This window comes from Centrocercus urophasianus, unplaced genomic scaffold, assembly GCF_019232065.1.
Source record: "Centrocercus urophasianus isolate 14NV4802_14NV808 unplaced genomic scaffold, USGS_Curo_1.0 seq_11, whole genome shotgun sequence".
Lineage (NCBI taxonomy): Eukaryota > Metazoa > Chordata > Aves > Galliformes > Phasianidae > Centrocercus > Centrocercus urophasianus.
The window spans coordinates 89,422,357-89,448,456 of NW_024884253.1; the positions used below are offsets into that span (position 1 = coordinate 89,422,357).

Sequence of the window (26,100 nt, forward strand, 5' to 3'; positions counted from 1 at the left end):
ATTCTGAAATTTGGAAAATATTATTACAAGTTGCTCCAGTTAAAATCTGTCTTTTCTGCTGACAAGTGCTGTTAAATTGCAATGTATACCCTGTTCTAACAGCTGGCATCCACTAACTTTCATAATTGTACCTTTTAACAGATCAAACTTACCCATTATTCCTGTCCGATAGACACCATAGAGAGATAAACCAGTTGTGGCTGCATTCCATACGGTCCCAATGACAGCATACAAAAGGATGGAACCAAGATTTCCAAAGAATAACCTATTTGGCATAAAATATCCAGCATCCAGAACAATGGGAGGCAGCAGATAGAAAAAAAACACCTCCGGTGTAAGGGTAAAAGAGGCAATGTGATCTGCTGCCCATACAATGCCACCAAGGAGGACACCAAGAACAATCAGTAGAGCACTCTCTGGAACCACCCGAGTGACTTTGTGGGACAAGTGGAAAACTGCAATGAAAAAAGGAGAACAGTGTATGAGAACTGGAAAGAAGTTCACCAACAGTTGCTAGCTGGTAATTTTGAAACAAACTTCTTGCTTTCCTTGCTATTAGAACCCCCACGGCATGCATGTAATGCATGGGACACAGCCTGTCAGAACCCAAAACCCATCTTTTTGAAAAACAAAACAAAAGCATTGATTTCCAGATTTTATCCAGGCGGAATATTTAATTCATATTTAACCTCGTATGAAGCCAGTGTTCCACATTCGTTTCCTTTCTTGGACTATCTTCTCTTTGAAAGATCTGCTTAGGGAAAGAAGGCGTTCTTTGCAAAAGAGTTCAGTGCAAGAATGAAAAGAAATAGAAAAATGCTGGAAATATACATACTCCTTTGTGGTTTAGTTCTATATCTAAAAATATGCACTTAAGATCCCAATATTTGTCTTTAGAAGTAGTCAGTGCACTTGCAGATATGTTGAAGGATGGAAAGAGAAGTAAGCCAAAAGAATAATTAGTTTTAAGTCATTTTTTTTTTTTTTAATTACTGAAGAATATTGTATGAAAATGTAGCCCGCAACAGGAAGAGAATGGAGCTGACAAAGTGGGAGATCACTTTGGGGCCCTTACCTCAAGATATCCCTAGCAAGAATTTCAGCCATAAAACATTCCAACTTTCTAAAGTACAGCAGAAGAATCTTCCCCATGACTATGCAGAGGTTTTAGATCAGGTTAACTCATCCTCAAAGTCTCCTATTTAAGTATTTGCCCTAGTCAAACATTTACAAGTTACCTTTCAAAGTAATTTTAGGGCCCCATTTTTGAAATGTCTCTTTTTCCTGGCTGCATCTACACAGATAGCATGAGAAGCACAGCTCATCACTATGGTGGTAGCAGAAAAAGATCCTTACAGTTGTATGACATCCATGAACTGATCAGAAGAGAAAACATTGTGGGAAAAATGAGAGCAGCCTGCCTACGTCAGCATTCCCACCACAGTGAGAACGAATGCATGTTTTCCTAAGGGTCTGTAGAAGAGATTTGAAAACTAAGCCATTTTAGAAGATATCTTGAGAATGGGATTAAAAAAACAGCAATCACACATAAAAGCAAACAGCACTCAGTGATGTTGGCTAACCTATGCTAGCTCACTTTATCATTTGGGTCTTGCAATCAATCGCTGCATAATACTCCACAGAAACAAATTCTGTGGCTTTCACAGTTTTCCCTCTTTATAATAAAATCCCTCAAATTTTGCCTTAGTTTAAAAAAGGAAAAAAAGAAAAACGATATTCCATGCGTAAAAATTGTGGCATTTAACTTTTCAAAAGTCTTTTCTACTGGCTATTCTTTATTCCTTGAATTTCCAGTCAGTGAATTATCAACTAATCTATTACCTCGTGGAGTAGGGATTATATCCTTATTCCTGAAAATGAATGGTACTGAGCTAATGTTACTATAGTCTGTTTTTCCAACTCCTATTTTAATAGACAAACTGTAACTAAAAGAAGTTAAAACTTTAAAATAAAACAGTAAATGCATTTCAAAACAAGATATTGAGAAAATACCAAGATGTACTTCAGCTAAAAATTCATATTCCGTAGAATTCTCATTTTTACCATCAAAAACTAGTTTTTCCCAGTGAGTGCTGAAAACTCAACTAGATTTTGCTTATAACATTGCCACCTTCCCCTAGAAGCTGTTACCATGAATTCAGCTACAGCAACAACCACATCATTCTGTGTTCCCTTTAACACTGATCAGCTGATGATATATGTACAACATTTGAGTATTATTAGTATCATTAGCAGAATCCTGGTGTCTGTAAGACTAGAAATATGTAAAAGGAAGATTCCACAACTGATGCAATTAAATGAAATAACTTCAGACTAGGATGCAACTGGAATTTTGAGTTCATATTTTCATTTAAATTCTTTTTCAAGGTACGTGCATAAATTATATTTAATAAAGATTGTGCAATATAGTTATAGCATCTATGGGACTTGATAAACATTAATCCCAAATTCATTCCCTAATATTTTTTTAACACTCACTGTTTAGAGGTTATTTCCCTAATGTGCTCTGAGTGTGTTGATAGCCTTGGAGAGATCCAGAAATAGCCCGACAAAGTTGTGGACACAAGATAAAGTAAGTAGAAGAACTGTAAGTTTTAATTACATGGGTTGCTCCAAAAGTAATGCCTCTTATTTATTTCCATGGAAACTATAACAAGTTCAAAGAGCAGAATAATATTATTTGATAGAGTAAATTTTCAGCTACAAATCTGTATTTTTCAGCATAGTCACCACCATTAGCCACGCATTTTTGCCACAACAAACAAAAGCATGGCATGGTTGCAAAAATATGCATGACTATCTGGAATATGGCATTTCTTTCATATCATTGTTGCCACTGCTGAAAAGTACCACCCACTGCCTCATTCTGCTTGCATCCATTAGTTGGTCTCCACAAACATTCAGCAAGCATTCATGTATGCCAGTGGTGCAATTATTTTCACATGGAGGAATTCAATTATGCACCTTTGCTTCATATGAACTTCCATGTCAGATACCAAATTGTCAGACTGACCCTCTACTGCCATCTGTCACACAGCAACAAAATATAACAGAATATTGGCAGTAAGGCTCAACCTCTACTCCCTTGAAACCAACATCCGTGTCTGAAATTACGAGCTAATATAATAAAATAGGAGGCATCACTTTCAGAGCATCCCCTCATACATCTGTGTGCCTAGCTTGAATAGATATTCCACCTGACTGAGAAGTAAAATATTATCCAGAAATTATGGACAAGGAGTTTAGCATGAACCCACGGTTGTGAAAGAAATCCCAAGCATCAGTAAGGACTGCAAGCAGTGCAGCTCATATAAATTACTCTGTGAGCCACCCAAAGGTGAAATTTAGACTGTTTTCACTGCTGTCAACTCAGAAAAATAAATGAATGCCTATTAATGAGGCAAGTGAAAGAGCAAAGAAACACAAATAACCACAATATTTAAAGAAAATTTTTGCCTTTCATTTGCCATTTCATGCTAAACCTGGCTTAGCAGATTAAACTGCGCTGTGGATAAATTGCACTTGAATTCAAGTATCACTGAAGTAGAAGCTTCCTACAAAGTTGAGAAACAATTGCACAGCATAAACTTCCTGTAAAAAACAAAACAAAACAAAACAAAACAAAACAAAAGACCTGACACTTCTTCCTTTAAGATCCATGAAAAGGAACTGTAGCATTTGAAATATCTCAGAAGGAAGACAAAAATTACCAGATTATTATTTGATAGTTGGGTCCAGTTTCTTTTGAATCTAGTAAAACAATATACTCAAAGTAAGTTTCCCACACTTGAAGAATACAGTAACTTAGATTAAATCCTGCAGTGGAATTTACAACATTCAGTGAACTGTCTGCTAGTCTTTAAAGTGTCCTGAAGCTGCTTTAAAGGAAGCGATTCGACAGATCAGACTTTTTCTCATTCACTAAATAAAATGACTGGTTTCTAAATAAAAAAAGGGAAGTTAAGTAACAAGAGGAAAAAACAGAGTAAAAAACAAGATGTCATGTACAATTCATGTTCAAATCATTTAATTTTGTAGATCCACAAGCAAAAAGAATTTGAAGTAGATTTTTCTAGATTTCTTTCCAAATTCTCTCTAACAGAACCTGTTATTTTTATGAATACTGAATTTTAGATATCAAGAGAAACAATTCAGTGACTGTATTTCAGAATTTTTGGCTTTGTTTCCAGCTGAAATGACAGAGTTTCCGCCTGAACATACAGCATTTTAAAATTAAAAAGCTGGAATTATCTGTTTAATATTCTGTTAAATTCCTGGATTTATACAGCAACTCCAACACTTCCCTAAGAGATTAATGACATTTTCATTAACTTTATTACTCTAAAGTCAAGACCTTGTAAATACTGAGAAAAATTGTGATAGTGTCAGAGTCACTGCAACCACCAAAGCCACAGCATGTAAACAATATGCAGCAGGTCGCTCAAAAAAATTAAGAGCTGATTTATAAAGGTGCTATTAATTACCTGCTGAAATGTTTTGTTGCTCTCTTATTTGCTTGTTTGTTTGCTTTAATACTTCTTCAAATAAAATCCAAGGAATCAAAAAATAATTTAAATTATAAGCAGATTTTTCAGCCTTTTGGCTTCCATAGTTTGCCTGAGAGTGCAGAAATCAATTTGCAAACATTTCTTAGTTCCTTCTACCACTACTGACAGTTTGGTTTATATCAGCTGTATTTTTGCTAGTGGGTCAAGCACACACTGCTAATATGCTATTAGTGTGTTTTTCAGTTTTGAGTTTGTATTTTCATATACACAGATCAAATAATCATATGATATCAAGTCACAGTTGACTCTGAGATCCAAGACTTGATTCTCTCTAACTTCTGAGAAGCCTTGTCACTGACCAAAAGTAAAAGCAAAACACTGCAACTTTTAGTGATTCTGTACATTTTCTTTATAGATACGCTATCCATAGTATCTTCCTGCCAGCTCTCTTGCTTATGCAGCCTGCACAGAGGATCCAGGAATTTCAGTTATGATCATAAGAACTGGAAGAACTATTTGATCACACATCAAAAACCTCCATTATCACAACTCCACACATGATGATCCTCATTTCAGAGATTTTTGCTCCTGCTAAATCTCCGTGAAGGTACATCATCAGCCTTCACCTCTTTCTATCAGAGTATTCATAGCAATTTTATACCCATTTGCCTGTGTAAAAATTATTTCAATTTTCTTAAACAGTTCTTTAACCGTGATGTTAAATCCTTAATTTCTTGTTATATATCCGCAGGGAAAAACCTATCTCTTTCTGTTGCTTGTCTTTGTACTGTTACAGCAAGCTGTTTATTTTCACTCTCCAGTTGAGCTCTGTCTATTTCATTCTGAGTTCAAGAGTCATCAGAAGTATAGACTGCTTTCTGCATCAGTTACCATAGGAGCAGCATGTCCAACACCATTAATAATTTCCAGTCACAGGTATAATCTATAGTTCTGCTACACCCTGGCTTCATTATCCCATTGGTGACTCACAGTCAACCCGTGTACAGCTTGTGTACAGCTCATACATACACATGCCACTCTCTTCTTGTTCACAACTTCACGTAGAAATTCTTGTTACCATTCCCTGAGTCAAATTTCTCTTAGTATTTTAGCTTTTTTTTTTTTTTCATTTTCTCTTGCTCTTAGAATTGCATAATTATTTTAGTTCAGTAATGAGATCTACAGTACATGATGCTTATGGAGATTATATCTGAAACCTGCAATAGGATACTTACTTTTTTGCAGTGGAAATTAAAACAAACAAACAAAAACCTGCATAAGACTTATACAAAAAATGAACTTTAATTACATGTACAAATAATCTCCTTATAGTTTCTTTCGTTATCTTGTCCTACCTTCGATCTCCTAGTAACATGTATATCCATTTAGGTCTAAATCAAGAAAAAAATCTTTCATTGTGTTCTAAAAGGGTTCATTTCAAAGAAACTCAAAGCACTAAAAAGCGCAAAGCACAAGGAACTGCCTTTCTCATCTGTCCAGGAAATGTCTGAGCAGACTCCACATGGCTGAAGCTGCTCATTACAATTTGTATTTGCTTTTTTAAGCTTTATCTACAGAGCACACTCAGTATTTATTTCCTGGTCAGATGACCGATAACATTTTTTATAGTTTTTCAGGTTCTGTTCTGTGGATGTGTCAACAAAGGTATTCTTATGAATTGATTTAGTTGTTTTTGAATTGTTTACATACAGGAGATAGAAAACATTTAAGGAAATAGCTTTTACTAATTACTTAGTCAGAACTTAAATTATTGTGTTAATGAATCATATGCTTTTACCAAATCTAGCAAAATAAAATTTACTGAAAAAAACAAGAGATATTCTATCTATGAAGAAACTTGGACCAAATATTTTATACCCATGTATCATGTAACAAGTAGTATGAGTATTTTTTGGTATAGGCCCTTGGGTACTGTCTTAGAATCAAAGAATCACAGAATGGCTTGAGTTGGAAGGGACCTCAAGATCCAACCCCCCTGGCACAGGCAGGGAAGCCAGCCACCAGATCAAATCCTGGATTAGGTTGTGCAGGGTCCCATCCAACACAGCCTTAAACATCTTCAGGAATGGGGCATGCACAACCTCTCTGAGCAGCCTGTTCCAGCACCTTATCACATGCTCAGTAAAAATCCCCTGACATCTAATCTAAATCTCCCTTCCTTTAGTTGAAAACCATTCTCCCTCACCCTATCTGTATCAAACCTTGTAAAAAGTTGATTTCCCTCATGTTTATAAATTCCCTTTAAATATTGGAAGGCCACAGTGAGGTCTTCCCACATCCTTCTATTTTCCAGGCTGAACAAGCCTAATACCTTCAGTCTATCTTCATAGCAGAAGTGTTCCAGCCCTTAGATCATCCTCATAACCCTCCCGTGGACCCTTTCCAAAAGCTCCATACCTGTCTTTTGTTGGGTTCCCCAGACTTGGACACAGTATTTCACCAGGGGCTTTGCAAGGGTGGGATAGAGGAGAGCAGTCACTTCCCCGTCTTAATAAAGTACTAGAACATGAATATTAATAGTAATCATTCTTGTTCTTGGACATATTTTTTGTAAGCAAGACACAAAGTCCTTCATATTTAACTTGTTTAGATAAACTGGTCTGAGCTTAGTTTTATCCAGCTCATGAAAGATTTCTTTGTCACATATGCAATGATTACCATTTAAAAAGCGTACAGCATTTTAATGAGCTCATTAAATAGGAGATTTTGGGTCACTGTTCTCTGTAGGTGAACAATTAACAAAATACATTAGCAATTAAAAGTGCAACCAACATACAGGTCAAGGTTCCCAGCTGACAGGTCATAACATAACAAGATAGCCCCAAGTCAAATTCAAAGAAGTGTGTGAGTAAGCAACTATTATCTCTATAAGCAGTTAGAGCATAATGAAGTTTAAGCAGTTGGGTACAGATTATCATAATTATGCCAGGTAGTTCTTTTTTGAAGGAACAGTCCCACTGCAGTGCAAGTGCAAGCACTTGGCCCTTACGGAACTGAACGACACTAAAAGATAAATGGGAACAGTCAAAAATAATATTTCAAAATGAGAGCAGAGTGCACATAAGAAAAACCTTGAAGTGTAATAGAGGATATAAAACAGGGCAGCAAATTATCAGAAAAACCGCTTCACTTCCTGTGTAAAGGTATCAGAATTAAGTTTTAAAGATAATCTTCTTGAACAAGATAATGCTCCTCACTGAGGACTGAGGTCATTTCAGGTTTGCTATGGCTTTTCCGTGTAAGGATTCTCTTTCAGTACACAATATTCCATAGTTCATACAAATATAAATGTGGAGTTGAATCATTTCATACAGTGTATTTGAGAAAAATGTTTCCTTAGGACCTTTACTTTAACATGATAAATGAATTAAAACAAGTCTCCATTTGAGTATGTTTTGTCTTTTGCTCATACAGATAAAGAACTTCAAAGAAGTGGATTACTAGTGATATATGGAAACAGTTATGGTATTAAGATAAATTACACAAAAAATTACCAAAGCACCACAGGATAAGTTATTTTCTTTGTTTCGGGTCCATTCCAGGTACAAGGAAAAAAGGAAGATAAAGAAGAGGAGAGGGACCTGAGTGTTCTGGTAGGGTGGCCATGAGCCAGCAGTGTGTCCTGGTGGCCAGAAGGCCAGTTGTATCTTGGAGTGCATTCAAAGTTTGTGGCCTGCAGGTTGAGGGAGGTGATCCTCCCCTCTACTCAGCCCTGGTGAGGCATGTTTAGAACACTGTGTCCAGTTCTGGGCTCCCCAGTTCAGAAAAGACAGGGATCTCCTAGAAGGAATCCAGTGAAGGACCACAAAGATGATAAAGGTCCTGGAGTATCTCCTGTACGAGAAAGAGCTGAGCAACCTCGGTCTGTTCAAACTGGGGAAAAGAAGGCTGATGGGGGATCCAAATAATGCTTATAAATATCTAAAGGGAGGTGGGAGGCTAATGAGGCCAAGCTCATCTTGGTGGTGTGCAGTGACAGGACGAAGAGCAGTGGCCTAAAACTTGGACACAGGAAGTTCCATACAAACATGCAGAAGAACTTCTTTACAATAAAGATGATGGAGCACAAGAACAGGTTGACCAGAGAGGTTGTGGAGTTTCCATCTGTGAAGATATTCAAGACCTCTCTGCATGCCTACCTGTGTGACCTACTGTAGGTACCTTCTTTATGAGGGGGATTGGACTTGATGATCTCTTGAGGACCCTTCCAACCCCTCTAAATGCGTGATTCTGTGAAAAAGTCTAATACTGGTGCTTGAAACTGAAAATTTACTTCTAGTGTAGGGACTTTCTGTTCTTCTTCCTCCAGGGGATGGCAAGGATTTCTTACTGGTTGCTGCCTATTAGGATATAATTATAGCTTAAGATCTGAGGGGAATAGCAATGAAGAGTGCTCCAAGTCATAGGGTAGGAAAACACTTTTTAGTAAATCTCAGTTTTTACAGATTAATTATTTTTACTAACAAGCTTGAATCAGTTTTAAGAGAAAACACTCCCTCTAGGTATAAAGTATTAAGAACGATGAATAAAATATGCCCAAAACATAAAAAAGAGTATTTTCCTGAGATTCTTACAGGGCTGTGGAAGTCCCTTAGTGAAGTATTTGGGATTTCAAAACTTTGTGAGGAAAACAGAGAAAAAATAAGTTTTCTATGAGGCTGCCAGCGAAAACATTTGTCACTCACCTATTTCTCCACATACAAATCCCTTTATGGAGCTCCACTTAATGATAGACTCCCTTGTTTAATATTAATAAGTTCCAATCAAAAAGAAGATGGTAAGGAATTGAGCAAGGAAGATGATATCTGTGAAAGACGTAGGTAAGAAATCCAATGTTACAATCCTTATTGTATATTGAGCTGTATGAACACTTATTTGTTCATTGGAAGTTTCTGAAAGCAACGTTTTTACCAATCTATCCTGAGAGTTTCTGACTTAGGCAACAGAGAGCAGATGACAAGATGTGCTTCCTTACTGGATGCATACCTTCCAGCCCTTAAAAGAAGTATGTTGTCAGAAATCTACGATTTATTTTTCCAGAGAGCAAAGCTGAGACCTTTCTTTTCTCACAATTAGGTCTGAGATGCCATTATTGAATACACTCTAACGTGGCGCCTTTTTTTTGTTTGTTTGTCCTTGCAGCTTTTCTGAGGAAGTAATATATTAACTCTCATATCTTTATTATCTCCTTTGAGAGCTGAAGAACACACTAGTAACAAGAAGAATAGAAGACTGGATAGTGACCTCATAGTGCATAATGTGTTACATGGAAAGTAGCTTTGGTATTTCAAAATAGGGTAGAAAGGTAATTGCGTGACAATTGTATCTTCAACTATGCATTTGCATTTTGTAGTGCATACAGAGACAAAATAAGAAATCTTAGCATTGCTCAGTATGCAAAAGGAATTTCCTGGTAAGATTAGCTTAATTTGTCATAGTTAAGAAAGTTAAAGGAGGGAAAAATCCAACTGTCTAAAAGCTGCATTTGTAATAACTCACATCTCAAATCTCGTTACTGCAAGTAGCTGCATGTTTCAAGAAGAAAGGAAGGTGGAAACAAAACTCAAACCTCTTCCTACCTAAAAATCAACATCCCAGAATATCATGCACATAGAACAAACATGGTACTCAATACAAGATCATGTCAGCATAGGACCCTTTACATTATCAGATCCCTGTCAACAAGGAATAAAGATTTTACATGTACTCCTAAGTGTGTTAGTGCAAAATTAATTATGTGAGAGCAGTTCAGTATAAATAAAATGTTGCACCTACTATGTGAATAGTAATGTCTATATTGAAGGGAGTTAAATTACTTAACACAGATAAATCAGAAATGAAAGAATGACTACAGATGGAAAAAAAAAAGTGCATAAGACTTAAATCTTAAAAGCTCAGTTTAGCACTTCCATATGCACATAAATGCCAGGGTAGGTAAGAGAGGGGAAGAAAGAGAGAGAGAGAGAGAGAGAGAGAGAGGAAAGAAAGTTAAGGGAGAAAAATGATAGAGGAATGTCAAGCCAAATTTCAGCTGAATTTTCCACAAATGTATGGATTCTGCACTCTCTATGCGCAGTAGCATCTAAGTAATTGTATGATACATGGGATATATTTTACCATTTTCTTTTCAGTCCTGGTCAACCTCCTGTAGCTGTCTCTGTTTGAAAAGGATAATTGGACTAGATGACTTCCAAAGCTCCTTTTCAACCTCAGACATTCTTTAATTAATGCTTAGTTTGTGAACAACTAAACCAGTTTCATGATTTGCATGTCTGTTAGTCATATTCATCACTGACATGCATTTCCCAGAGTATCGGGGGAGTTATCAAGATTCTTTCAGTCACAGATGAAGATAATGTGTTTTAGGGACTACAGTACAAGCACTGCTATAGCGACTATTAGCTGTATTTTACAGCACTGGACAATAAACAGAAAAAAATATTTATCACATGGGCAATGGGTATACAGACCAGATAATACTGATTCTACTACATGAGGCAGTAAAAGGAAAATAGAGCTACAGACCACAGGCAGATTTATCCTCGGGCGGTTTTAATTTTTCCTTCTGAATCACAATAAGCAGCTTTTTACATCCTCATACTTTCAGATATCAGTGGCATTTCTCAAGTGAACATGCCTTGGAAACTTCACTTTTAATAGCATAAACTATGTTGTATTCCTCTGGAAAGTCTGAATAATTAAGATACTTTATTGAGTGCTTCAGAGCAAAAAGCTTTAGCATTTCAGTTAATTAGCCTTTTTCTTTTTTTACTCTTTTATTCACAACGATTCAAGACATGAAAATGAGATGTTCTTCTGTTAGTGAAATGGTAAAGAATATAAGGTTGCAAATAAGAGTAATGTATCATAGTAGAATCACAGAATCATAGAATCTTGTTGGAAAATGCCACTAGGATCATCTTGTCCAACTGTTAACACATCATCACCATTGCCCACCATGCCCCCAAGTGCCACATCTATCCTTTTCTTGAAAACCTCCAGGGATGATGACTCCACCACTTGCCTGCACAGACTGCCTCAAAGCCTTGCCACTATACCTGAGAAGAAATTTTCCACATATACGCAACCTGAACACTCCCTCATGTAATTTAAGGCCATTACCTTTTGTCCTATTGCAAGTTACCTGGGAGAAGAGGCCAAAAACCCTGCTTCACAACAATTTCCTTTCAGGTAGCTGTAGAGAGCAACAAGGTCTCCTCTGAGCCTCAAATTCTCCAGACTAAACGACCCCAGTTCCATCACCAGCTCCTCATAACACTTGTGCATCAGACCCTTCACCAGCTCCATTGCCTTTATGCTCTAGCACCTCAGTGACTTCCCTGCAGTGAGAGGTCCAAAATTGAATAAAGTACTCTAGGTGCAGCCTCACCAGTACCAAAAACAGAGATGACCATCTTCCAAGTCCTGCAGGCTACACGATTTCAGATAGCCAGGACACCACCATGTATTAATGAACTGCCACTCTCCCTCACTGCATTATAAATGTAACAGCTCTTTTTTAGACCCATATTCAAAGTGTAATAACATTATCCTAACACTAGGTAATGTCTGGTTGTTGACCAAATTAGCATGGGTGTGGGGTAGGTGGAGGTGAATTACAAGGGCCCCATTGATGATTAATTTCAGTGCTGTATTTATCACAATATACAGAAAAGAAAGTGCAGTTTCTGGACTCGTGGTTTTTATTTCTAATGACACTCTTGGAAAAATGAAGAGCTTATATTCCTAAATATTATCCAGAAAAAAAGGGTAACAAAAAAACCCTTATTTTCCTGGATACTTCTACTTCATTAGATATATACCTTTTCATAAATTGCAGGGCATGAGTTTCAGAATCTGTTATGGATAGAAGACAGCCACTCAAACAACTGGCTTGAGTGATCTACAATCTGCCTTGTTTTACAGCATATATTTTGTTCTTTTTGAGTGAAATTATAAGAGTTTGCTGCATGATACATTATGGAATACATAAGCAGAAGAAATAAAGTATGTATTAAAATAGAAAAATAAAGTTTCTGCCACTGTGGATAGCTAAACCTTTTAAAAAACTTGTTATGTGCAATGATGCAATGCAGCAACTGGCAGATATATAATCTCCCTTTTAAACATCCAGAAAAAATAAGGGTTTATAGGACTGTTGGGAAAGGATAAGATAGCAGCTCCCCACATTGAAGGAATACTTAATATAGCACTGAAGAAAACAAAGTGATGCTTACTATTTACCTCACCTATAAAATGCCTTACTAGTGGGGAAAAAATAAGCCTTGCTATGCATGCTCATTTTACACTTCTAACATGCTGCATCCTCTAAGATACACCAGTCCAGAAAAATATATGTAGAGCTACTGAATAAATCCCTCTGAAGACAGATTTAACAAGCCAAGAATCTGTTTTCTTGAAGTCTTACAGAGCAAATTCTAAAATAATTTTACATAACTCATTCATGGCAAAAGATTACAAATAATGGTCATATTTATAGAATCAGTCATTAGCTTATGAAGAAATTCTTTCAGTGAATGGAAAAGTAAAATTAACAGAAAATCTTTTAGACTTTAGCAAATATTTATCTTCTTTATGATAAAATAACATAAATTAAGAAACATATGAATTAATACGTAAACCTGTTATACATTCAACATAAAGCTGTTTGAATCTTCTGCGACACGTATCTTCACATAATAATTCATCTTGTAGGAACCTAAGACAAGTTGTAGAAGCCACAGAATCACATAATTGCTGAATGGTGAAGGTTGGAAGAGATCTCATACAACTTTTGAACATCTGTCTCTAAGGATGAAACCTCCACACTTCTTTGGGCAACCTGTGCCAGTACTCTATCATGCACACAGTAAAGAAATGTCTCCTGATATCGATATTAAAAGGAGTCTCTTCTTTTCCAGGCTGCTCCCATTTTGTCCTGAAATGATCCTGGTTCCATCCTCATTGTATCCTCACTTCTAGGATCTATTAACATTGACAAATATTGATAAATATCCCCCCTGTGCCTTGTCTTCTCTAAAGAGTGTCAATATTCTCAGCCTTTCCTTATACAATAGGTGCTTCAGTCCCTTGATCATATTTTTGATTCCCATCTGTGCTGAACTCTCTCTAGTAACTCCATCTCTTTTGTTCTGGGAACCTAAAACCTGGACACATTACTTCTGGAGTGGCCCCACTGGTGCTGAGGGAAAGAATCACCTCCTTCATCCTGCTGTCAACACTTTGCACAAAGAGCCCTAGAATACTGTAAGTCTTCTTAATGGAAAAGTGCACATTCCCGATGTTCATCTTGCTATCTTACCAGGAATTCCAGGTTCTTTTCTGTGAAGCTTCTTTACAGCTGGGTCAATCCCAAAATTTACTGGTGCCTGGGGTTGTTTTATGCCCATCTCTCCATCCTTTTCTCTTGTCCCTTTCTGGGGTGTGGATCCACAGGTCCCTCCACCCGGCGAGTCATGGAACTGGGCCAAATCAGCCCATAAACCATCAACAATGTGGTTCCTGTTAGTTCATTTCTTCAGGCTGTCAACACCTCTATAGATGGCAGCACAACTTCCTCCCTCCTCTACACACCATTGAATTACATCCTTTTTTATTCAACATACATAATAAGACTCCCATCTGCAGCTTCCATCCTGCTCCTTCTCCCACAGTACATCCTATCCTATTTCTTTCCGCAATAGACCAATGCACTGATCAATACAAACTCTTTTTTTTTAAATGCAGAACACATTACTCGGCTTTTTACACTAGAAAGATTAAGTATAACTTAAGTCTACTTTTGTCTATAAATATATATATCATTGCTTTTCCACATGACATCTACAGTAGCAAGTGTTATAGAAATACATCAAAGTAAACAAAATATTTAGGCAATATTTCTACTTAGAAAATGAAAGCACTAACTTCCAATAATGATCATCCATTAGAAATAATCTGAACAGGTAACTAAATAAAAAAGACAGCTGACATGCACTCCAAATAACATACCTTGACAAAACTTACAGTTCAACAGCAGAAATGTGCTCATAGCCAGAGTTAGTGCTTACACGGCTAGTTGTGCAGTGAAAGGAACTTAGGAATGGAACATCATATAAGGAGTTAATTAATCACTATGGACATAACTGTCATAGACACAGAAATTTCCTGTTCCTTTCCGTAAAGAAAGGATGCACTGTATTTACAGAATATCCACCCACATAACTGTGCAGTAGTTCTGATTTTTGTTTTGTTGTTATTGTTTCATGGAAGGAACAATGAGAGTCTCTTCTTGGGAAAATCCTGTTAGAAACTGGGAAACTGAGATACAATGACATAGTACCAGTTCCACAAGTTAAAAAAAAATAAGAACGATATCAACACTGTATAGAGAACTACAGAAGTGTGCAGTTCTGTGTGCAGTTGTGGGTGGATGAGAAACTCTATCATCCTGTTCTGCAGGAAATTAGGAATTCTAAGGAATACTACATCCACCACCTCTGAGGTTACATAGGTTACTGCTGAATCAGGTGGCTATTACCAGTTAACATAACTTACAACACATACATGTCAAATAATACTATTTTCTGGAATATCAGTTCATCCTGGAGAATGATTTAAATTGTCTGAAATAACAGATTAAAACGTTACATCAGTTAAGAGAAGGCAGAGGAGAGAGTGACACAGCTAACACAAACCAGTGGAAGAAAATTGAAGCCATTTTAATGGGTAAGCATCCAGGTTAGAGTTAAATTTTATGCTGACATCTCACCATTCCTTCCTTTGAGTCACAAGGGCATAGCCATCATGAATTGTATGGCCACCATATATTGTCCTCTCTTCTAGAGAGTCTCCAGGCTATGCATAAGAACAGAACAAAAGAACTACTATTCAGACTGGTTAAGTGAAGTTGCATATGCCTAAAATGTCAAGGCTTGAAGATCTACATCCACATACCAACCCATACTACTATCCCACAGGGATATGAGGATTTTAGTAACTCCATACTGGAACAATACTTAGTTGTTAGATGTGTTATACAATCACATAACAACTGTACCTCCGATTTAATTGTTAGTACATCAACCTAGAGTTATTCTATGTTATGTCACCTCTCGTTTCTGAATACCACTATAACACTAAAACAATACAAAAACATTCAAGGAGTCAGAATATTTTAACTATGACAAAATTGTTAATATAGAATCAGTTTTGTGTTTGGACAAGTCCCCTCATTTGTTTACACTTAGGAGATTTCCATTAAAAACCTTACTGGCTCAAAACCACAGGTTTCTGAATGTTCAATATTTTCCTTCAAGCTCCAATTTTGGAAGCAAACTGACCAATAAAACTTCTTTTCATTTTTTAAAACTGGTAATTTTTGAAGAGAGAATCATAACCAAATTCTTTTGAAAAGATGTAAAAATCTGGTTGGAGATTTTCTTTCTTGAAGTTTGACTACAGTTTTTTAACATTAGAGGTTGACAAAAGGCCCAGTTTGCTCGGGGTTTTTTTTTTTTTTGTCTTTCAATAGATAACAGCTGAAGAACTTGCATAGCGCATATTAATGAACCCAGAATTATTTCTTCTTGGAAATCCTTGGAAGAAGAAACTTCTATTTTCATTTACTGGAAGAAGAAAACTCCTGGAACCACCTACTTAAAAACCCACTTTCCCATAGGACTTTCAGAACGCCTTTCCATTTTCTTTTTCTTCCACAATGAAACATTAAATATTCGTGCTTTAATTAAAAGTGTTTCCACTTGAGGTCTTGCATTCCATCTCGACTCTTCCTTGTCAGCCTGTAGGTAGTTTCAGTATTTATGACTTCACAGCGCTTTACATAGCAGCCAACTGGGTATCAAGTCTCTCTTTTCATATTCGGTAAGCTATTTCACAAGATAAATCAAATTATTACAACAAGGCCAATCAGCCATGCTCTGCAGTTTACAGAGACTTTTAACACTCAGTAAATCTAAATGGGTGTCACTTCTTAATTAGGTAAAGAATAATTAGAGTCTTTAGTACTTTGAGATATGAATTTACCTGGACTACTGCAGGGTGATGAGAAAAAATTACAGGCAGTCTGCTGAAAGTGTAAAAAGAATATTCAGAAAAGAAATAGACAAGAAATAAGGAGTGTTCTAGACACAGAACATTTTGTCCTGGAATAGAAAGAGCCAAACAAAAGGTACAGAATAACTCAGTTATCAATTACTCCATTACTTCAGAGTACTTAAAATAGAGTAACTAACATAGGAGGAAAAGAAGTGTTGTATTTGAATTTAAAACAAAAAGGAAACTGGTTGTGAAACTTACTAATTTCTGATAGACTTCATGTGGTATAAGTCAAAGCAACTGGAAATACCACCTTTTTACTGCCACATCAAATAAACAAATCACAAATTATAAACTACAAATCAGCTTTCTTATGAAGGGTCTCTGATAGACAACAATTTCGCAAAAACAAAGTAGACCTCACAAAAACTTTCACTTGAAGAACTTTTATATATCTAAAAGGGTTTGTTGCTTGCATTCAACTACTTGCCTGCCAGTGGTCTGCTGCTATGCTACCAAAGGACAGATTTACAGTCATATTGGGGTTTGGTAGGCTAAGTAATAAGTGACCTCAGCTCTAAAGACAGTAAATCAATGTTTTCAACAAACCTGACTACAGTATTAAAAGGATTCCATTGTTCTGCAGAGAATGCAGAGTAGTTTGCGTGCAGGTGCTTGAAAATAATTGATGGCAAAGATCCTTTCTTCGGTATGCATGCCTGAACTGTATTCAGTTCAGGATCATTCTTTAAATGAGACTTTTTCTTATGTAGTTCATACAAGTTGTCACTGCACATTTCCTATTCGTCAGGGGATGTAATCTGAATCTTGTCAAATTATACCGTCCTGATATCTTCTTCCTTACTCTAAATAATTCAGACTTGAGTCTCACAAGACTTGGAGAGTGGAGGGGGGGGAGGAGAAAGAGGGATGTATGTTTCAGGTAGGCAGAAAAAACAGGAAAAGGATGAATAAGATACAAGAGCAGAACAGAAAATGTGGAGATAGATATCCATTTATAAATCATAAATTTGATAAAGAAATGTGCATGCAATTGTTCCTAGGACCCAAAATGCAAAGGGATTCTATGATGAAAATGTTATTTTCAGCTGCCTAAAATGATGTCTTAAAAGATGTTGTGCCTTAGACAGCAGTGATTTTACACTGCTTAACATTTCTTACTAAAAGCTATTCTAAACAGAACTGGACAAGAGAAAGCAGAGTATCTGCTTAAAATGAAGGCACCTCAGTTATGTAACACTTTTGCCAGCATAAATTTACAGCATTTTTGTGTAGTTGCTTTGCTACTTTAAGGTAGCTAATGAAAAGATATATCCAGGAAGGAAATGTATGCACTTCCTTTATAAGGATGCCAACCTATTCCAGTTTCCTCTGAGATCACAACAAAGCAAGAAATTTAGAATAAATATATATTTTTCCTTGTTATCTTTATCAGTACACAGGGGAAGGCAGTCCAGTCTTTCTAGTCACAGCGCAAAATCATTTCTCATCACTTGCTAATGAGAACAGCTTTTAAAGAACATTGTAATTATGACAAAATTGGTGCTTTGCAGGGTCTGGAAATATCTTTGCCATCTGATTCTCTCATTCCTTTTTCAGTTAAATACTTACAATAAAGTTCTGCTAAGCAATCTTCAACATTTCTTCTTAAAGATAGCATTTACGAGATAGACACAGAGAATTGCCAATGGAAGACCTATTCTCACATTTTTACTATAATTAAAACAATACTCTAAATCAGTTTAGTAGCTGACCCTTTTTACTACTCCTAAAATGCCAGGAGAAATTTGGAGTCAAATGGATTTTTTTTTGCTTTGGAGGAAGGGTACAGATTTCTTTAAAGGAGCAAAGTTTTGCTTGAAAAGTCAAAATTAGGTGGGTCGTTACATATGCATTTCACTGTTTCTTCCCTAGCCCATCCCAACATGCTTAACATTCTCCACAGGAATGCTGGTGTTAACAATATGCTCCTTTCTCAGATAAGTGAGACAATACGAAGGGTCCCAGGCATGCAGAAACTGGAGTCACTTCTGGGCATCTCAGATCATAGAATCTAAATATTTTAAAGTCTAGAGAAATAAAGGAAAACTAAAACAAGATGAAAATAACCTTTTTTTTCACTGACTTTTTATTTTTCAACGAATCCCTGCATTCCAGATCAATTGTTTACTTACATGTGTAATAACTATAACTTGACTTTAGGGTAGTTTGCTGACTGGATTTCAGTAAAATAAACTAAACTGATTGTAACAGCATGACTGACATATAGTGGGAGCCCATTTCTCTGTAAGCTTAAAAACACAGTGCACTTCACAGCTCATTTTATCTTGGGTTCTTTAGAACTGATGGACTCAAACAAGACAGCATTTGAGGGCTTTGTGACAGACTTAGAATAAACTACACTGACAAAAACAGTTGGCAAAGGTTTGACTCGCAGATAATCCGAAGGGTATGCACCCTTCTTCCTCATTCCTTTTCACAGCCACATGCTCTCCTGCCATTTCTTACACTTCCTTATCTGATTCACACTGAGCAAATTCAGGAGGCTAAATGGGTAGAAAAATTAAATCTAAAATATAAAGTGTGGATGTGAGAGACAGCCACACCAGGACACAAGCAACCCAGGAGGTTCCTAGAGTGCTTTGAATGGTAGCTTCCTTCTCTGAGTGACAGAAAATCCAATGAGAGGTGTTCTGCTGGGTCTTTAACAAGGGGCTTTTGGGCAGTATAATGGTCAAAGTGACTATGAGATGGTGGAGTTTGGGAAACCCAGGGGAAAGAGGAGGGTGAGAAACAAATTCACAAACCCAAGCTTGAGGAGAGCACAAATAGAACTGGTAAAGGATTTGCTTGTAAGAGTCTCATGGGATGTTCTGGAGACAAGAGAGATTGAAGAAATATGGTTAATCTCCAAGGATCTCCTCTAAACTCAAAACGGATTCATCCCAGCAAAGAGAAAGTCAGGCACAAATGTCAGGAGGCCTGTATGAATCAACAAAACCAAAGCTGAAAAGAAATAGGGACAGGTAACCTGTGAGGCATACACATGTCCAAGAATGCAGTGATGAAGTTAGGATCCTAACTGAAGCCCAGATGGAACTGAATCTGGCCACAGATGTTAAAGGCAACAAGAAGGGCTTCTGTAAATACACCAGTGACAGAAAGAAGACTAGGGAAAGCACGGGCCCACTGAATAAGGTGGGGGTTGTGGTTACACAGGACAGGGAAAAAGCTGACGTGCTGAATGCCTTCTTTGGCTCAGTTTTTACTCGCAAGACCGGCCTTCAGGAATCCCAAGTTCCAAAGATCTGAGAGATAATATGGAGCAAAGAAGATAAACTGTTGGTGGAAGAGGATCACATCAGAGAGTACTTAAGCAAACTGAACATACCCAAAGCCATGCATGCTGATGGGATTCATCCAAGAGTACTGAAGACGTTGGCAGATGTCATTGTAAGGCCACTTTATCTCTCAGAAGGGTACTGCTATTTGTGCAGACATGGGACAGAGTGAAGAAGAAAAATGGATATGGCATTTTAACAGTAACAATGAGCTTAAGCTGGCCTTACTGAGATAAGTTACCTTGTGCAGTAATGATTAGACCTGTAAATAGTAAGGTCAGTAGTCTAGGTAGCAGAAATAAGGCAGTAAATGTTACTCAGACTTCAGTAACGAGCCTCATTGTCACTGGCTACATTGCCACTACAAAAACAAACAAACCAACACAAAAATGTGCTTTGTAGTTTTTTTAGTGCAAAGCAATTAACTGTTGCATGGGAAAATGTTGTGGTAGTCAAAAAGATGTAAAACACACATAGAAGTCTTGCAGTTACCCAACTGTTAATGAAAATATAAAAACTTTCTCTGCATCCTGGGATTTTGAACAAGTGCAGCACACATACAGCAGCACACGGTGGATATCCTCAGGTAAAAAACATACTACTTTTTTTTTCAATTTACACTACCATTAGAAAAAAACCCAAACTCATATACGATATTCTTAGATGAAACTTGAATACTGTGTCCAATTCTGGGCTCCACAAGTTCAAGAAAGACAAAGATCTTCTAAAGAGAGTCCAGCAGTGGGTCACAGAGATGATGGCAGGCCTGGAGCATACAAGGAAACACGAGGAAAGGCTGAGAGACCTGGGTCTCTTCAACCTGGAGAAAGCTGAGAGGGTCTCATCACTGTTTACAAATATCTAAAGCACAGGAGTCAAGTTGATAGGGACAGGTTATTTTCAGCAGCATGCAGCAATGGAACAAGAGGCAATGAGCACAAACTGGAAGATGGGAAGTTCTATACAAACACAAAGAAGAACTTCTTTGCTGTGAAAGCACTGGAACAAGCTGCCCGGAGAAGTTGTGAAGTCCTCTTCTCTGGAGATATTTAAGACCTGTTTGGACACTTCTCTGTGCAACCTGCTGTAGGGAACCTACTGTTTCAGAGGAGTTGTATGTGATGATCTCCAGAGGCTCCTTCCATGCCTACAATTCTGTGATTGTGTGATTCTTTAATTTTCTCTCCTGAGCTTATAATTCCTTTTCTTCTGCCTACTTCCAGAGTTCTTTTTCTCCCACCTGTCTTTGACTATTTCTACAACAGACTTTGCTCCCGCTGCTTGTATCTTCTATGTTTGTGTTTATTAAATCATTGTTTTCAAGTTGTGATCCATTAAAGGCATATAAAGAAATAGGAGCGTGCGTGGCAAAGTTACCTAGTCTGTAACTATAAATAATGAGCATGTATGTATGTGTTTATAATTTTGGTTCTTTTTTTTTTGTTTTTTTATTGATATTACTTGTGCAGTTTGGACAACTGAGATACCAGAAAGCGGACACATAGTGGAAGAAGGCTCAGGAGGGTTCTCAGATGTACCTGATGTACTTTCTTCATGGAGATAAGATGTTTTTAAGGCTTAGCTTTACACATGTGAGTAGTTTATTAGCCTTATCCCATAAGGATACTCTTGTGTAGTGATAAGAAAGCCTATCAAAAGAGGAAATAAAGATAATTAGTCTAGATGGAACACTGTGAACCTTAGAATAAGGAGCTGGAAGACTTCAAATGGAGAGGGTCATATCAAATCAATTATGACATGTGAAAAAGTAGACTGAGATTATTTATATTAGACACAGACTAAGTATCTTACAGTTAATGAAAGCCAACTCTCTGAAGACTTATTCCACAGCTTTGTGCCAATACTTAGATTTGTCAAGATATATAATTATTCCTCACATGAAATAAATTAAAAATTAAAAAATTAAAAACAATAATAAAAAAATAAGCATCTTCTTTTGCATATAGTTCAGAAGACTAGAGACTTCTTTGTGTGTTAGAGATATTTAACGACATTTTACATAGTACAGCTTCTAATGCAGAACACTTTGCCAGCACTAAATTAAATTCTGAATGTATGAAACAGGAATAACAAGTTCCAGAAGAGCTAAAAGTGTCTTTTATTAAATACACCCTTCCCAAAATCTTATAATATCACAATCAGAATCATTTTTGTTGGGGAAAAGAGCAAGCTAACTATCAAATAATAAAAAATTAAGCTTACTGTAATGCAAAAGAAAGCACAGCATTATCATATATCTTTCACCCCTAGCTTGCAATTCCCAGACGACCTTTTGCTAACCCAATTGCCAGTCAACACTCTACCATTTTCTATAGCCACAGGGAGGTTATCTTTCATGATTCACTCAGCCCCCCTCTCCAAAAAATCCAGAACAAAATCATCGTTTTGACTGTACTGTGTTTGCCTGCCTTCAAGTAATACACAGGGTCAGATGTTCTATATTTTCTTCCCCCATTCTTTTCTGTCATCTTTTTAAATTTAGAGATCTTAGTCCTGCCCAGCATTTTTGCCCTTCAGAATCTTCTGATGGACTTCTGTCCTACTTTCCAAAGTTCTTGACACACACAGGCAGGTAAAAGGCTGGCAGATTTTTCATTTCTCTTTCCCATTGATTTACATGAACATCTTCACGCTTTCTGCATCAATCAACAGTTGGGCAGTGAATGTACCTTTCTGATCAGCTGTTATTTGTGGCTGGTGGGGAGAACAGGAGTATTTATTCCTGTGCAGAGGAATACAGCAGCTGTCCATTGCTTCTTCAGAGACAACATACGGGGCAGTACAGGATTGCAATCAGAAATGTGAGAGAAGTCTGAGGTTCGAGAGCTTGGGAAAATGATGGAATTGATGATAGACACTCTCTTCTTACTAGTAAGTAACGTGCTCTGTGCAGCTATGAAATAAGTGCGAACAATTTTAAAATAGAACCAGCGGTATTCATCTTCCTAACTCCTAGAATCAAATATTTGTAGATGTACTACACGGTTTATGATAAAATGTCTCAATTCAAGACAATCTCATTCCAAGCCTCAGCATTTTAAGTATAAATCGAAGCCTTGTTAGCTGCACTGAGTTTCACCCACAGCACAGATCTGGCTATTGAGCACTAATATTATTTTAAATAACGCTGGTACATATAGAAAGAAGCAAAGTCTTAATAACAGGGAGTTAATACTTACTAAGAAAAGAATGGTTCAGACAAGGAGTCTTTATTTAGATTAGTTAGCACAAATTTACAGAGGCTCAACATTGTCACTGCTTTTTTCACCATATCTGGTTTCTCCAGTTTTCTCCTCTATATAACCCATCAGTACAAATCAATTAAATCAAAACTGCATTTTTATGTAATCTAGATAATGTAGCTACCATCTGAAATACTTGTAGTTCAACACTGATTCCGTTGACAATATTTAGCTTCTGGTTATATCAGCAAGCATCTAAACAATGCCCATAGTGCTGAAAACCACTTAACAACATAACCCTTGCATAACTTGTCTCCTCCCTTTTAGAAAAGTATTATTTCAATTTATTTGAATGTGGAAGCAGTACTTTTCACCCATCCTCAGTGCATTTAGCTTATGTGCAACTGTATGCATGAGCTGTCTGTTTACATCTTTCATTTGGCGCAAGATGCCAAATCCATGGTGTACGATGTTTCCATCCCATATCAGTATTATCAGTACAAGTACAGAATATTAGCATGATTTTCAGCTGGTCACGCAGCCGAATTGCTACTGATTTTAGAAAATACTTACTGAAAATTGAAAATGATGTTGATAATATCAGCCAAACTGACAGTGGTCTCATTTTAGATCCAAAAGGTAAAAGTATGCAGTGGAATGGCATCAAATTGATTCAGGTAAAGTTCAGACTGGACAGTAGAAAAAGGTTATTCACAAGAAACTGATTGGGCACTGGAACAGGCTACCTGGAGATGTGGTTATGACACCAAGCCTGCTTAAGTTCAAGAAGTGTTTGTACAATGCTCTCAGATGTAGGGTTTAAATTTTAGATAGTCAGGTGTGGAGCCAAGAGTTGGGCTTGATAAAACTTGTGAATAGTTTTCAATACCAGATATTCTATGATTCTATGATTCTAATAGAAGATAATAGCATCATGGAAATAAAATACATTCTAAATAAGCGGCCACTTTTCTAGTTCAGCAAACAGTATTATTAATGTAAGATTGCTTTTGGAGGTGTCACAAGGTTCAGAGAACAAGAAGGAGTATTCTCATGTATTTACACATACTGAATTCACTTAGACTAAGTCACTGTTACCTTTCTCTGTGAAATAATTTTCCTTATTTTCTTCCGCTAATACAACTATGCTTTGCAAAGCAGAGATTGCCAAGTTCGTAAGTTGGTTTTATTGCGTTTATCTGTGATTGTGGTAGCTCATAAATCTGCCAATTATATCTAAAAGAACAGCATATTGTCAGTTGGAATGGGCACTCGATAAGCAATAAGGCGTAATCTTCATTTCATGTCTGTAAAAAGTCTTTTCCTGAGAACAACTGTAATGAAAGGCTTCAAGGAATGCAACCATGTGTAAGGAGTCAGACACAAAAGCCAGAGTCCTAGGTGTTGAAAATGAACTACTTAACTCCCTCGGGAAGGTGAAAATCACACTGCTAAGCGCTATGTAAGGCGGTATTATGAAATCAGGACAGAGTACAGTAAAACCCCTGAAAACGGGTCAGTGGACTTCTGATAAGCTCTCTTCATTTATGTTGGATGTGAGAAGGAAAAAGAGGAAGGGGAGGGAAGCAAACATATTAATATATAACTCGGGACTCACCAATTTTGGCCAAGCTGGCCACAAGTATCCAGAGTGTAATGACATAAGGGTCCTTCACGTGATCCCATCGGAAAGAGACGATCGCAAAGCTCTGAGGATGGCTGTTATTTGTAGGGCTTCCCGAGCTTCTCTCTCCTAGCGCTGCTGGGAGATCCATCAGTCCCAGGAGGAACCCCATTCTAGAGACCTCTCTCATCTCCAAGCCACACAACAAAATCCTGTTTCCCCTTCGCGGAGAAATCCCTCCTCTTCGGAGGTCCTTGGGGGCGAGGTGCTCGTCTCCTCGCACAGACGCTCTGGTAGAGCGGGTCCCGTCCCGCCACCGTCGGCACGGCTGCACGGCCGGCCCTGGTGCTTCTTTGCAAGAAAGTGTCAGGGGCTCTGGACATAGGCAGATGCTGCGAGTTGGGTTCCTGCTGCTTTCCCGCACCTGCCTTTATCAAGCCGCTCCAGATCGGTCGGAGGCGGAGCTTTTGTGACTCCGTGGAGGCAGCGGTGCTGCCCCTTAGCTGAGCACCTTTCGGGATCAGCAGAGTTCCGCTCCGCCGAGGCGGCGATAGAAGGCTGGGTTGTGGGTTGTGCCAACCGCCCCGACTCGGCTCCGAGCACATGGGGGTTGGAAAGAAGCGACCTTGTGCTCTCGGTGCTAGGGGCCAAGGCTGGGGCGCTTCCGCACACACGTCCAAGGCGGAGCCCAGGATCCGTGCTCAACTCGGGCTGGATGAGGAGATTCGTCCTGATGCCTTTGAGGTATAGCGAAACGGGTCAGCCGCTCCGTCAGACGCGGTACTAATAGTACTCCCAAAGGGAGTGCATTTTTTTCTGCTGTTCAGCTTCAAACCGCCTTCGGATCTGGTTCGCTGAGCTTTCACTTCTGTCCACCAGGGAGCACCTCTGCCGGCAGTACTCGAGGATATTACACCAACAAGAAAGGTTTGACTTTCTGTTCAGATTTGCTTGCAGCTCTTTGTTGAGAAGTACTGTATTAAAGATACTCCTTGCCTTCTCTCCCTGTTCTTTTTTTATTTGTTACAACGTGAAATCTTTTAGAAGGTTGTTGCCTTTCCCCAGAGCCTTGCTGATAACATTTGCCTGATGTCCGGGGCAGTGCATACTGCATGCCAGCAGCACATGATATTCATCACTCTGAAGTAAAAAGACAGCAAAGCAGCATGGTCCTAGCACACTGCACCTTTCTACACACTGTGGCAACATCTCTAACCTCTGTTGCATTCCCTGAAGCATTCCAACTGCCCCATGCTATCCACCCCTTAAGTTACCTATTCAGGAAAAAGATTACCTGTTTCACT

The 26,100-nt window shown here is 37.8% G+C and overlaps 1 protein-coding gene across 2 annotated transcripts in view; it reads right to left on the reverse strand.

Moving 5' to 3' along the window:
• The window catches only part of SLC9A3 (solute carrier family 9 member A3), a 54,303-nt gene extending 29,291 nt beyond the window's left edge, over positions 1-25,012 (reverse strand). For both annotated transcript variants that reach the window (XM_042809095.1, XM_042809096.1), the window contains exons 1-2: positions 24,791-25,012; positions 153-455 (exon numbers count right to left, since the gene is read on the reverse strand). In XM_042809095.1, the coding sequence (XP_042665029.1) occupies positions 153-455; positions 24,791-24,986 (499 nt within the window). In that variant the 5' untranslated portion in view covers positions 24,987-25,012. The remainder of the gene's footprint in view (positions 1-152; positions 456-24,790) is intronic.
• Between the last annotated feature and the right edge of the window lie 1,088 nt (positions 25,013-26,100).